This window comes from Pseudorasbora parva, chromosome 5 (assembly GCF_024679245.1).
Source record: "Pseudorasbora parva isolate DD20220531a chromosome 5, ASM2467924v1, whole genome shotgun sequence".
NCBI classification, from domain to species: Eukaryota; Metazoa; Chordata; class Actinopteri; order Cypriniformes; family Gobionidae; genus Pseudorasbora; species Pseudorasbora parva.
This window is the reverse complement of record NC_090176.1, coordinates 49,582,751-49,597,711: the sequence shown is the minus strand read 5'-3', so window position 1 is coordinate 49,597,711 and position 14,961 is coordinate 49,582,751. Positions and strand designations below refer to the sequence as shown.

General features: G+C 38.0%; 1 protein-coding gene across 4 annotated transcripts in view; it reads left to right on the top strand.

Annotated features, from left to right (window-relative positions):
• si:ch211-45c16.2 (mitogen-activated protein kinase kinase kinase 13) overlaps positions 1–14,961 on the top strand; it is an 80,333-nt gene that overhangs the window by 36,235 nt on the left and 29,137 nt on the right. For all 4 annotated transcript variants that reach the window (XM_067444628.1, XM_067444625.1, XM_067444626.1 and 1 more), the window contains 2 exons: positions 1,369–1,487; positions 13,903–14,611. In XM_067444628.1, the coding sequence (XP_067300729.1) occupies positions 13,981–14,611 (631 nt within the window). In that variant the 5' untranslated portion in view covers positions 1,369–1,487; positions 13,903–13,980. The remainder of the gene's footprint in view (positions 1–1,368; positions 1,488–13,902; positions 14,612–14,961) is intronic.

Genomic DNA, 14,961 nt, shown 5'->3' with positions numbered 1-14,961 from the left:
TGTTTTTATATTTAAAGACACATGCATTTAAACAATTCACAAGCAAATGAGAGGGAGTGAACCGTCCGACTCAAGAAGACAAAACATGATTCTTATGAAACAGTTCTTTTAATGAATCATTGATTTGAAACTGTTAGATGAATCTTTGCACTGAATCAGTCACACACGCACAACAAGATAACTTGGGTACAGTGATGTCTGTCTTTACATAAAGCAAATTTTGTGTAGTTTACATTTCATGAATGTTAAACTGTTGCTTCTGATTGTTCATATGACTGTGAAGGGGAAAACTTTTTTTTTCTCCATTACATTGAAAATATTAAAAATAACAACGTGTACATGTAGTTAAAGATAAACATTTAACACACACACACACACACACACACACACACACACACACACACACACACACACACACACACACACACACACACACACACACACACACACACACACACACACATGTTGGTCTATGTGGTTTACAGGGACTCTCCATAGGCGTAATGGTTATTATACTGTACAAACCGTATTTTCTATCCCCCTACACTGCCCCTGTCCCTAAACCTACCCATCACAGGAAACATTCTGCATTTTTACTTTCTCAAAAAAACATCATTTAGTATGTTTTTAAGGCCATTTGAATTACGAGGACATTTGATATGTCCTCATAAACCACATTTATAGTGTAATACCAGTGTAATACCCATGTAGTTATACAAATTTGTGTCCTCATAAACCACATAAACAGGCTCACACACACACACACACACACACACACACACACACACACACACACAGAGAGAGAGACACAGACACACCCGCAAAATGTATTGCAATTTATTCAATTTAAAATTTAAAATAATATATGTATATGTATATATATATATATATATATATATATATATATATATATATATATATATATATATATATATATATATATATATATAGTTATAGATATAGTTATATATATATATATATATATATATATAGATATATATGTAAATATTAAAAATGACAATATTTGTTATTGTTTATACATTTATTTATTTTAAACTAATTGTATTAAAATATTTACTCATATAATAATAAAATATTTTCTTGGTGTGCGTTTGTGTATATGGAGCAAATGTGTTTATAGTGCTTAGTTATCAAAATAATTTTTCCACTGACTTTCCTGCTAAAAGAAAACCGCAGTATGTTTGTAATCATGATATAAAATGATTCGTGATAAAGCATTTGTTCCTAGCATCCACCCCTGCTCACGCTGAAGCTCCTCCGGGTGCGTTTGGTTCGACGTCAGACTGCAGCTTACTAAAGCACATGTATTTAGGCCATTCATGTCCCTCTGTTCTCTTATGATTTCAGCTTTAAGTAAACAGCAGCATTAGGATCCCAGAGGAGGAATAACTGTGCCGGCTCTGATCCGAACACGGAGTAAACCCAAAGCAGGATCAGCGCAGCTCAGGACACGCATGCAGGGACAGGTAACGTGTGTGTGTGCGAGTGTGTGTGTGTTAGATGCTGTGAATGTCATCTCCGTTTGAAGGCTCAGAATACTGTTGGTTCAAAAAATTGACATTTGCATTGACAGACTCCGGAAAATATAGCAGTATGACAAGATTAAAGCACTTTGCTTTGGATTTATTTTACCATTTCATTTCCTCAAGGCAGTGTATCTTTCATCATTTTTGTGAATGTTTTAATAGCATCTCTAATTTAAAATTCAGTGGCAAAAACAGTGTTCGAGTTAGATTCATTTCCATGAATCAGTTCAAACTGTGTTTTTCAGTGAACCGATTCAGAGCTATGATTCATCAATTCATTTGCATTTTCAGGCCAGGCCATTGATAATTTACATATAGCCTGAGCTAACATTGTATTGTTATATGAATACTGTGGCCTCCTTCCTAGTATGTTTTTTGTGATCATTGATTGGCCAGGGATCGGAGACGTTTTTTGTTGTGTGATACACACACACACACACACACACACACACACAAGCGTTCTCTCACTCACTCGTCTCAATCGCTCCGGTTAAATAGTGCTTGTATTGTGCATATATTCACTGATTCTCACAGGTTTCGTACTCACACCAAAAGCGCATGCACGCCTGATCTATATACAGGAAGGCCGGGGACACACTGCAAGCGTGTCGTGAGCGTCTCGGCGACAAAATCGTCACTTCCTTGTAAATTGACAGAATGTATCAGTAATAAAATGGAAGTTTCTGTCTGCAGTCTGGCTCTTTTTCCCTCCGTCATAAACGAGTGTCGTCTCAGAGGGTCAGACGAAACGCAGTAAACGTTCTCTTGCATTGAGATGCTGGTGTTTGGTCTTAAACCAAATCATTCTGATCACAGGTTTTGACTCCGGCGTTTCAGAGCCACCAAACCAACATTTGAGATGGTGCAATGCAATTGGACAGGCCAGTTATCCAATCACAGCCTCTGCTGAGGCAAAGTGAGTTTTTTTGTTTTGTTGAGCATCAAGGGATTTATTCAGTAAATGTGTTTCCATGAGAGTTTATAAACATGAGAGAAATGTATCCGCGTCGGTTGACCCTTTGCAAAAACCCTTAGTTACTGTTGCTACGTCTGACAAGCACTTTCACGCCATACATGATTTTCTGTGAAAAATGTTATCATGGAGATAACACGCAGACAGACAGGACAGAGGTAACTTAGAGAGGATACGATCATCTCTTCCTCTTTACTACTATTACAGCACAAAAACATGAATGAACATCAGAAGGTGTGTTGTTTCAACTGCGGAAAGACCTCAATACAACATTTTCAGTTCAAGTCCACCAGCGTTTATCTACTAATTCTCCTATCTGGTTTGTTCATTGGACAAAATGGCGGATTCTGCATTATGATTGGTCAGATCGCCTGTCAGTCAAACTCCGTCGAAGGATGAATTGCGCGCATATGCATTTTTTACATTTATGTGCATCTTGATGTATTTTTTTATGCAATATCCCAAAATGCACATAAAATAGGTGGATGGAAACAGTAATTTTTCAGTATTTTTAATGTATACAGTGCCTAGTCTGCAGATTTGTATCTCACAATGCAGTGCACTCAACTTGACCATCCATTCCCAGTGTGATTCCTCAACTGGAAGGCTCATTATTTGATCTGACTGCAAAGTGTTGAGATGTTTTTGTACAAGTCTGAATTTAAATATGCATTTTTTTTATGAGATTATAAAAAGGACTCCACTTAATCACGCTGTAATGATCCATTGAGTTATTTTAAATGGTAGCATTTGCATTTGTATGAAACTAGAGAGAGCGAGTCTGCAATACCGGATGACATAATTTAATAGCTGCACACAAAATATTGATTTGAGTTTTAATATTTTATTAACTCAACAAACGCAAAACGGAAAAACCATTCCTAGCAAGCGGAAAACACAGACTTCAGTTAACCGGATGAGCTTTGTTATCAGTTTTAACGGTTGTTATCGGGGGATAACATACAGCTGGATTGATTGATTGATACTTTATTAATCCTAAAGGAAGTTCAAAGCATCCAGTAGCTTATACACAACACAAGACAGCACGACACACAGACTCACAAAATAGAAAAAAAAGAAAGTTTGAATGGCAATTGTCCACAAAGCTACTCAGTAATAGCATTAGGGGTGTCAAAATTAATCATTTCTACCATGCATTGCGATGCAGATGAGGACGATTTGGTATCGGTATCAGTTCAGTAATAGACCATAACAGATTATAATGTACTGATTCTTTTTTGGCGTCATTTGTCACGGACGTGCTTTGTCGGCATAGCATACGATGGCAGAGGGAGGCGAGACGCAAGTGCGTGTAATTAAAATGCTCGGACTACTTTAATAGCCGACATTGGGTAAATTTGGGCTTTAATGAACAGCCTGGTAAGCATGACATGGAGAACGCTCGTGCTGTGTGTAAATCATGTCACGCACAAATTAAATATGCAGGGGGTGATGCCACTAACTTGTACCCAGCTCAGCCCAAAAGTCGTATGTGACAATAACCGTATGTGATTTTGTCACACATGCTGCAAACAAGAGCCGTTCATGAGTCTCCCACGGGATGAATGACAGCTATCAGATAAAGATGTAGTGCTTGTGACAGATAATGCGTCGAACATGATTGCTGCAACTCGATTCTGAACATTTCCATGTGAAATGCTAAATCCGGCATCCCAGTGCGCGTTTAAAGTGGCCGTGCTCTCCAGGCTTTTGGACAGAATCCGAGGATCGTGATGCATTGTTATCAAATTTAACTGAATCGATGACATAATCATAATAGAACCAAACCGGGAGACCAGTGTAGGTTCACACCTGCTTGACTGTGTCGGCTTTATACACAATTAATGGATGGCATGGTGGTCCAGTCAGAATCAAGTATTCCAGAGCTGTTAACACGAAACTTTATTGTAAATTGTTAAAGTGATGGTTGCATGCGATCACTTTTTTATCTTTAGTTAGTGTGTAATGTCGCTGCTTGAGCATAAACAGTATCTGCAAAGTTACAGCGCTGAAAGTTCAATGCAAACGGAGATATTGTCTTTTAAAGTTACGGCAGTTTATTGCCTACAAAAATGGCCGGTTTGGACTACAACGAGCTTCTTCCTGGGTTGGTGACATCATAAACCCTCGCTAGTCTCCGCAGATGTGACTTCTGCCCGTAATGGGAAGGGGCGTGGCCTTAACCTGTGCTTGGCACTTCAGCCAATAAAAATACAGGAAACTACATTTGGCCATCTAACCAATCTAAGACCATTGCGTTTTTCAGAGGGATGGGCTTCATAGAAGCAGGAAGCAAACATGGCGTTCAAAGCACAGTGGAGACAGCGATGTGGAATAAAGGGAGAATAGAAGAACAATATGGCGTTAAAAAAAAGAAGTATTAAGACATGTTATACTGCGCCACATAAACACAACCAAGCCTAGAAAAAAAACACAGAATCACCGCTTTAACAACAGATGCATTGAATAATATTTTGCATTAATAACATTATAAAGTTCATATAATGTAATTGTTCAGAAATTGAAAACTACAAGCAAATTAAATGCATGCATCAAAAAAAGGACTGTATTTTTGTATTGTATTACTATACAATCTCTTTGACATCCCTACATCAGCGTAATCCATTTCAAAGGAGGTTTCGAATGCTTGATAATTGGCTAAAAGCCTGAAGAACTCAATTACGCTGATCAATGTTGAAAGGAGGATCTTTGTCCTGTGGGATGTTGATGCTCAGGTGCCGCTCACTGAACTCTGAGGTCTGCATTGTTCCCTGTGATTGATTGGTCTCCGCATCTGTCAGTCATGAGCGCTCAGCGTGTGATTGGACGAGGGTCAGACTGATCTGAGGAGCACACACTAAATTGTCTCTTTGATGTAGCAGCAGCTGTTCTGTGAGTGGAGGCCCCACACGACCCCCGAGAGACACACACACACACACACACACACACACACACACACACACACACACACACACACACACACGCACACACACACACCATCACAGCGCAGTATGTTTGGGCTTAGCATTGGTAGGGACTCTTTAAAAATCATGTTTTCACCTGCACATTGGCATTACCTGTGTTCATTTTCAATATTATTAAAAAAGTAAATAAGTTCAAATACACAGAAATCAACATTATTGCCGTTTCATTCTGCATTTTAGACACTAGTTGCAAATCTCTGAAAGGTAAACATTTAATCTGGTATTAAATCTAGAAAATGTTGACAAATATTTATACTTTTTATTTAATTCTGTTGAAAGATTTTACATTAAATCTTATTTGAATAGAATACGTCTTTATACATTTGTCACAAATTACATTAGTTTTTTCTAGATATTTTACTTATATTTATAATAGTTTTTCAGTATAACTTAGTCTTCACACATGGAATATCAATTTTTCTGGTCTTTGTGGCATTAAAATTTGTGCGTTGTAGTGTTATTTAGAATAATGCAAATGTTGTTTTGTAAACAAACTAAAATTGATTTGATTTTAGGGTGATTTTTATTTTATTTTAACATGTTAAATACAATGTGATTGATGAAAATATGAAAATATTTCAGCCTCACACTCACGCAACATCTGTGAACCCATAATTCCTGATGGCATATTGTGTGTGTGTGTGTGTGTGTGTGTGTGTGTGTGTGTGTGTGTGTGTGTGTGTGTGTGTGTGTGTGTGTGTGTGTGTGTGGTTAAGAATCTCAGCACACTACATATGTTTTTTGTGGAGTATTCTTGTTTGTTTTAGGCCTGTCGATGAATATGTTCTTTACATAAGAGTTCACAGTGGTGCAGTGCAAGGGAACATCAGTGTGCTTGTGCCCTGTGTGTGTGTGTGTGTGTGTGTGTGTGTGTGTGTGTGTGTGTGTGGCGTCCGGCTGTGGCACAAAGCAGAGCAGATTGTGCATCCTCTTGTATCAGTGGGATTATTTGTGTGTGTCAGATGTGGGGGATCTGGGTGTGTCTCTGTCGACCATCGACAGGAACCTGATCCGCCAGCCCCACCAGCTGTCCCGTCCCCAGCGTGCATCTCTTGTGGAGGAGTGTGAGTGTGTGAGGAGTGTGAGTTTGTCCCACTCATTTTTTTCATCCTTCTTAGCGACATTACCTCTTTCAGCAGTAGTGATGGGGATTGTACCGTTTATAATTATTATTATTATTTAATTATTAAAGTTAAATACTAAACAATATTTCTAGTAACATGGAATGTGACTGATTATTATTATATACTGTCTATTTACTAGTAGTAATAATAATAATAATTATTATTATTATTGTATTTTATGTGACATATAATATTTTTGGTAAGATGGAATTTAACATATTAATAGTTGTAATAGTAGTATGTTTTTTATTTAATATGATTAAATATGGAATTTAGCATTATTATAAATGTTTATTATATTATGTTTTTAACTTAGTATTTATTACATTATGTTCTTAGTTGATCAAATTATACAGTACTAAACTAAATATTATTAATATTTTTGGTAACTTTTATTATTATTATTTATTAATTATATAATGTCTGCTTAATATTATTAAATAATATTTTTGTACTTAAAGCTATGCAATTCTAAACATCATTATTAACATATTTTATACTTTTGTCTATATATATATATATATAATTAATTTAGACTATTAATGTCTTAATGCATGTTATCCATGCACTTAAAATGCAGTAACCTTTGTCTTCAAATGTTAATGTAATGTTTTTATTTCTTTCGTTTTTTAATATAAAATAAAAGTATGCTTTGGTAGATGGGGTGAGTGGTATTCTCACTGGACCTTTGAGTGTGTGCAGTAGATCGAGCCGGTTTCTGATCAGCAGTGATGACGGTCCCGTGTGTAGAGACGCTCTCCGCTGAGCCCAGTCTGCGGATTAGTGGATTAAAGCTCTTGATAAATCTCTCTCGTTCTCTGTCTTCCTGTATGTCTCTCTTTTTGTCTTTTTCCATTTGCCCTCTGTTTTTCTCTTGTCAGAAATCTGTTGCTTGACTAACACTAGTAAGTCCAGAATCATACCGTTATTGTCATGAATATCAGGTGCTCATTAGGTGGGTGAGTTATCTAGTTAGACAGGAACTGCATTGATAAGGCCGAGTTATTATTTATATCAGCACTGCCACCCAAACTCATGAATAATTCACTTTAGATTGATCTAGACCGGAGCGGACTGGACTGGAGATATAGAAGCAGAACTAAACTGTTGTCATGACCAGCTTGTGTCTCCATGTGTCTTTGCATTTTGGCAGGACTGGTGTTTCTTTCCCCTCCAGACTGTAACTCTGAGGCTGAGCCGGAGTGGAATTACACACACACACGCACACACACACACACACACACACACACACACACGCACACTCACAGGTTTGAGGGTTACCTGAGCAAACGCTCTCTGGTTTCCTGCTGCACTCTCGGCACATGTCCTGCATTATTAATGCGCTGCAGCTCAGTCACACACACTCACTGGATCACCTTACCCCTCATAAATACCCCAAACACCCCACGATATATAGAAGGAATGCTCAATATATATTGCCATCATGTTCCATAATATCAGCCCTTTTATTTGTTTGTTAGTTTGTAGGTTTTATATATTTTTGTATTATTAATAATAATTTCATTTTTGTTTTATTGCTTTATTTGTTTGTTTGTGTTTCAATTAGTGTTAATTATCTTTTTATTTGTTTGTTTTTAACTTTGTTATTGTTTATTTATTTCATTATTATTATAATTATTTGGCGTTTGATTTATTTGTTTGTTTGTTCTGTTATTTATGTATTATTAATTACCCTTTTGTTTTTATTATTACTTATTTATTGCAGCATTGTTATATTGTTTTTTGTTTTCATTTATTTATTTGTATGTTTGTTTTGTTATTTATTTATTGCATTATTATTATTAATATTATTATTATTATTTGGTTTTTGTTTTCATTTATTTATTTACTTGTTTGTTTTGTTATTTATTTATTGCATTATTATTATTATTATTATTATTATTATTATTTGGTTTTTGTTTTCATTTATTTATTTACTTGTTTGTTTTATTATTTATTTATTTATTGCATTATTATTAATTATCATTTTGTTTTTATTTGTTTGTTTTATTTTGTTATTATCGTTTTATTATTATTATTTTTTTATTATTATTCATTTGTATTTTTGTTTATTTTTATTGATCTGTTTTATTTGTCTTTATGGTATTGATATAATTGCTTATTTTTATTTTGTCATTTTTAATTGTTTTTTTTTGGTATCGGCCAGTATTGGATATTTAATTATTTCAAATTTTCCATCCCTTTTGCCATCATCTAGCACTAAGGAATTGTAATATATTATGCACAATACTTTTTCTATAGTAGATTTCAATAGGAATATTTATTAATCTTCCATACTGTATACTAGAATGACATGATGGTTAAATTCACTTGCAAGCCATTTATTTTTGTTTTAATATTTCTTCTTGCAAAGTATTGTGGATTTTGTAATATCAGCCATTTATTGTTGTCAGCCATCAGTCAGTCCTCACTAAGAGACATAAAAGAATGGTATTTTGTCTAAATAATGTAACTGTAAAGATCTAGAAGTGCAGTGAGGGGCTGCTGTAGGGTTGGGATGAGCTGATAATAATGAGCTGACTGGGCAGATGTGTTCAGGTTTGTGTGCTGCTGATTTAAGGTGGAAGTTTCTCCTGTTTCTCATTAATCTGCTTTATCTGAGCCAGAGCTTTCATTCTAATCAGAACGGGCTCCTGATCCGATTGCCGCGTCCGGTTGCCGTCTCTCTCCTCTTACCTCAGCTCTGATGGACTGATCTTCTGATCTTTTGGGGTTTCATGGCAGGTTTTTGAAGATACTCTGGCTCTCTGTATGTTTCATCCATGAATGCATGCGTATATATGCATGTTAGTGTGCTTTGGGTTAGTAAGGAAATGATTGGATAAACAGAGCTGTTCTTTTCCCAGGTCACGTGTCTGTTTTGTTTGAGTTTTGCTTTGGTAACTAAGAGTAACGGGTCAGTTTGTTTGGCTATAATGATCAATAGTGGCTGAGAATACAGCAGCTGACAGAGTGGATCAGTGTGTATGTGTTACCCATAATCCTCAGTAAAACCATCTTGTTCGATTTCAACCGTTTGCCAGTCTGTAAGTTTTGACCAGGAGTTGCAATATCGAATGTTTTATTACACGTCTTGTTTTGCATGGTTTCTATGTCTACAGTCAAACTACATTAAACACGACACCTCTTCTGATTGGCTGTTATTGTGTCACGCAGAGGATAAACAGACTTTCTTTGGTAACTTGGTTTGGACATGAGAAGAACAGCAAACACCAGTGCAAATATAGCAGTGCATAATAAGGGGTTGTGTGTGTGTGTGTGTGTGTGTGTATTTGTGTGTGTGTGTGTGTGTATTTGTGTTAATGAGCAGTTGAATAGGTGTACATAATAAAGGGGCCGGTGAGTGTGTAATCTCTCCATCACGGCTCCTGTTAGTGGGTGGGATATATTAGGCAGCAAGTGAACATTTTGTCCTCAAAGTTGATGTGTAAGAAGCAGGAAAAATCGGCAAGCGTAAGGATTTGAGCGAGTTTGACAAGGGCCAAATTGTGACGGCTAGACGACTGGGTCAGAGCATCTCCAAAACTGCAGCTCTTGTGGGCTGTTCCCGGTCTGCAGTGGTCAGTCTCTATCAAAAGTGCTCCGAGGAAGGAACGGTGGAGAACCGGCCACAGGGTCATGGGCGGCCAAGGTTCATTGATGCACGTGTGGAGTGAAGGCTGGCCCGTGTGGTCCGATCAAACAGACGAGCTACTGGAGCTCAAACTGCTCCAGAAGATAATGCTGGTTCTGATAGAAAGCTGTCAGAATACACAGAGCATCTCAGTTTGTTGCGTATGGGGCGGCATAGCCGCTGACCAGTCAGGGTGCCCATGTTGACCCCTGACCACACCGAAAGCACCAACAGCGGCACGTGAGCATCAGAACTGGACCACGGAGCAGTGGAAGAAGGTGGACTGGTCTGAGAAATCACGTTTTCTTTTACATCACATGGATGGCCGGGTGTGTGTGTGTGGCTTACCTGAGGAACACATGGCCCCAGGATGCACTATGGGAAGAAGGCGAGCCGGCGGAGGCAGTGTGATGCTTTGGCCAATGTTCTGCTGGGAAACCTTGGGTCCTCCATCCATGTGGATGTTACTTTGACACGCTCCACCTACCTAAGCATTGCTGAGACCATGTTCAGCCTTTCATGGAAACGGTATTCTGGTGGCTGTGGCTCTTCCAGCAGGATAATGCTCCTGACACAAATCACAAATGCTTCAGGAATGGTTTGAGAACAACGAGTTTGAGGCGTTGACTGGCCTCCAAAAACCCCAGATCTCAATCCAATGAAGCATCTGTGGGATGAGCTGAACAAACAAGTCTGATCCATGGAGGCCCCACCTCGCAACGTATAGGACTTAAAGGATCTGCTGCTAACATCTTAGTGGCAGATACCACAGCACACCTTCAGGGGTCTAGTGGAGTCCATGCCTCAACGGGTCAGCAAAAGGGGGATCAAAACAATATTAGGTCATACTGTTATGCCTGATCAGTGTATATGTGTGTATGTCTATGTGTGTTTAGTGTTTTCTTGTTGTTCTAAAATGTAGAAATAGAAAAATCAGACTTCAGACACTAATGCATCCAAATTTTTCCTGTTTTGGGAGAGTTAGTCTTGCGTAACTGCAGCAGATTATAGGATATTTGGTGTGTGTGTGTGTCTGTGCGTGTGTGTGTGTGATGGTGGGCTGGGAGCGATGTGTGCCAGATGTTTCACTCAGAGCTTCTAATACTCATTCTGCTTTAATCTCAGAGCAGAACTAACACAGTCGATCAACAGAGGCCGGATCACAACGCCGGCTTCCCGGAATCTCTCTCTCTCTAAAGAGATAATCATCATTAATGCAAATGCCTCCAATCCCTCTCCCGCTGTGTGCGGAACGAGATTGGAAATTAAAATGATCAACTGTTTCAGTCTTTATTTAGCAGTCAGAGCTGTAGCTGCTGTTTAAAACGTGTGTTTATATTTCACACAAATTCATCACACACACAGGAATACTTTGTGGGCTGTAGGTGTTTTACGGTATCTTCTTTTTGCTAAATTCTAATGCAGCTTCAAAGAAAGCTATCCCAGAATGCATAGCGTATAGTTTATTTATGTCAAATAAAAGACTTTTTAGGAAGAAATTACTACTTTTATTTCTGGTAACATAGAATTTAATGGATTATTTTTATTTACGATCTATTTTATAATAATAATTATTATTATTAGGATTGTTTTTATGTAAAAATATTAATATACATACAATTCTACAATACTAAACAAAAAAAGACATTTTTGGTAACACGGAATTTAACATAGTAGCTGTAATTGTAGCAAGGTTTTTATTTAATATTATTTAAATTATATATCTATACTTAAATATACAATATTTTTGCTAACCTATGGAATTTAACTTTATTTTATATTACTTTTTGTTCTTATACTTAAAATGATACAGTACAAAACCATTTTAAAAAAAATTTGGTTAATTTCTGGTTTATTATTATTGTTATATACTCTATTTAATATTATTAAATCATATTTTTGTATATAAAAAATATACAATACTAAACAATACTAAATACTATTGCTATACAATACTAAACACATTATTATAATATTATTATTATTCATAGCATATTTTAAACTTTTGCTTGATGTCGATATATAAAAAAACATGTTTTTTGGTCAGTATCACCTGCATGCTTCACAGAAGGTTATCCCAGAATGCATTGTGACAAATTCTGTTAAAATAAAACATTATTTATTTATAGAAAACTAATTATGAAAATGTTATTTCATCAACAGTTCTATAAATTTTAATTAAACTGTATATGGATTTAAACTAGTTTTAAAATTGATCTGACATATTAAAACATAAAATAAATTATTACTTTCATTAATCATTTTATTGAGCAAGGGTGCATAAAAATTGATGTTGCAAAATTTGCCCTCTTGTCTCATAGTTTTTCTCATTCTTACCGTATTTTCCGGACTATAAGTCACATTTTTATTCATAGTTTGGCTGGTCCTGCGACTTATATATCAAATTTAATTCATACTGACTGTCAAGAATAAACATTTAGCCGCGAGAGGGCGCTCTGTGCTGCTCCTGTAGCCTATCCCTGAAAAAATAACTGAAACAGAAAAAACTGTTAACTGAAATGACTGTCAAACAAAATGCTCCCCATAAAGAAAATCCTATTCAGTAAATTCTAAACTGCATGTAGTAAAATATGCAGCCGAGAACGGTTCACACAGCGTTTGTCTCCCGGCTGAGCCTCTCCGGCAGACCGTTGTTCAAGCACTCATCTGTGGACTCGTTCCTCCAGCTCTGGCCATCTTGCTTTCAGTCCGCGATTAGCTTTCTTTGTTTTCTTCATTACAGTTAAAGTAACCTCTGCTTTTCGCCAGTCCCTCACAAGTTTCTCACTCACTCCAAACTCCTTTCTTCTGCTCGATTATGCACAGCGAGTGCTCTCCGCACTGCTTCTGCCCTAATGTGTCTTATAGTCCAGTGCGACTTATATATGTTTGTTTCCTCTTCATGACGCATTTTTTGACTGATGCGACTTATAGTCCAGAAATTCGGTACTCCATATTCAAGTTTGAAAAAGTGTTTGTTAGCAAAAATAATGTCAATCTGTTTTTAATCCGTCTTTCGGATGAGACGTTAAACCGAGGTCCTGAATCTCTGTGGTCATTAATCCCAGGATGTCCTTTGATAAAGAGTAAGGGTATAACCCCGGCATCCTGGCCAAATTTGCCCATCGGCCCCTGTCCATCATGGCCTCCTAATAATCCCCATACACTGATTGGCTTCATCACTCTGTCTCCTCTCCGCCATAAGCTGGTGTGTGGTGGGCGTTCTGGCACAATATGGCTGCCGTCGTATCATCCAGGTGGAGCTGCACATTGGTGGTGGCTGAGGAGATTCCCCCTTCTATGTAAAGCGCTTCGAGTTCCTAGAAAAAGCACTATATAAATGTAACAAATTATTATTATTATATTATTTAAATGCAGAAGTGTGCTGACATGCTTCTCTCTCTGTCTCTTTCTTTCTGCTGCTCGATTATGCACAGCGTAATCTGTGTAGTCCAGTGCGAATTATATTTTTTTCCTTTTCATGACGCATTTTTTGACTGATGTGACTTATAGTCCAGAAAATGCGGTACTCCATGTTCCAATTTGAAAACTGTTTATTAGCAACAACAAAAAAATCTGTCTGTTTTTAAATGCAGAAGTGTGCTGACATGTTTCTCTCTCTGTCTTCTTCTTCTTGCAGGTGTGTCATAAACCCCAACTGAAGTCATCCGTAAAGCCTTGTCACTCATTTCCCGTCGGGTGAGGAGGGCATCTGCCCATGCACACGCACAGCACCATGGGAAGCTCCCCGGAGGTGCTGTCCTGGACGTCTTGTCCCAGCCTGCTGGTGGGGAAGCTGAAGGAAGAGCTCAAGCTCACGGTCGTCGGAGACTCAATAAAGAAAACCAGCAGCAATGTTTCTCCTCAGGCGCTGCTGCCGCCGCTGCCTCCTCAGATCATCACAGACCTCGCTCCGCCCACCACGCTTCCCATGCCTCTGCAGCAGCTGCCGCTCCCGCTCCCGCTCCGGGACGACGAGCCGAGCGGAACCAGCCCTCCATGCACCGCCCTCAGTGAGGACTCCACGAGGGAGCATGGACACTTTGAGAACAGCGTGCTGCAGCTGCAGGAGCACGAGGAGGCCGAGACGCCGCGATCCTGCGGTCAGGGAGGCTGCGGAAGCGGAGGAGAGGAGAAAAACGAGGAGGGCGGCTGTCCGGTGGAGCACAGCGGGGACGACACACACCACCACCACCACCACCACCACCCGCATGACGACATCAAACTGCACTTTCATAGAGCTGGGACGGGGAGCGGCGGATTCTTAGAGGGGCTGTTTGGATGTTTGAGACCCGTGTGGAATATCATCGGGAAGACGTACTCGACGGAGTACAAACTTCAGCAGCAAGGTTAGTGATGAGTACATTCAGAGCTCAACACTAAGGCTTAGTTTTTATTAGGTAGAAAAAATCCTTACATGCATACATCCTTACATGCATACATCCTTACATCCTTACATGCATACATACATACATACATACATACTTACATACATACATACATACATACTTACATACATACTTACATACATACATACATACATACATACTTACATACATACATACATACATACATACATACATACATACATACATACATACATACATACATACATACTTACATACATACTTACATACATACATACATACATACATACATACATACATACTTACATACATACATACTAGGGCTGGGATAA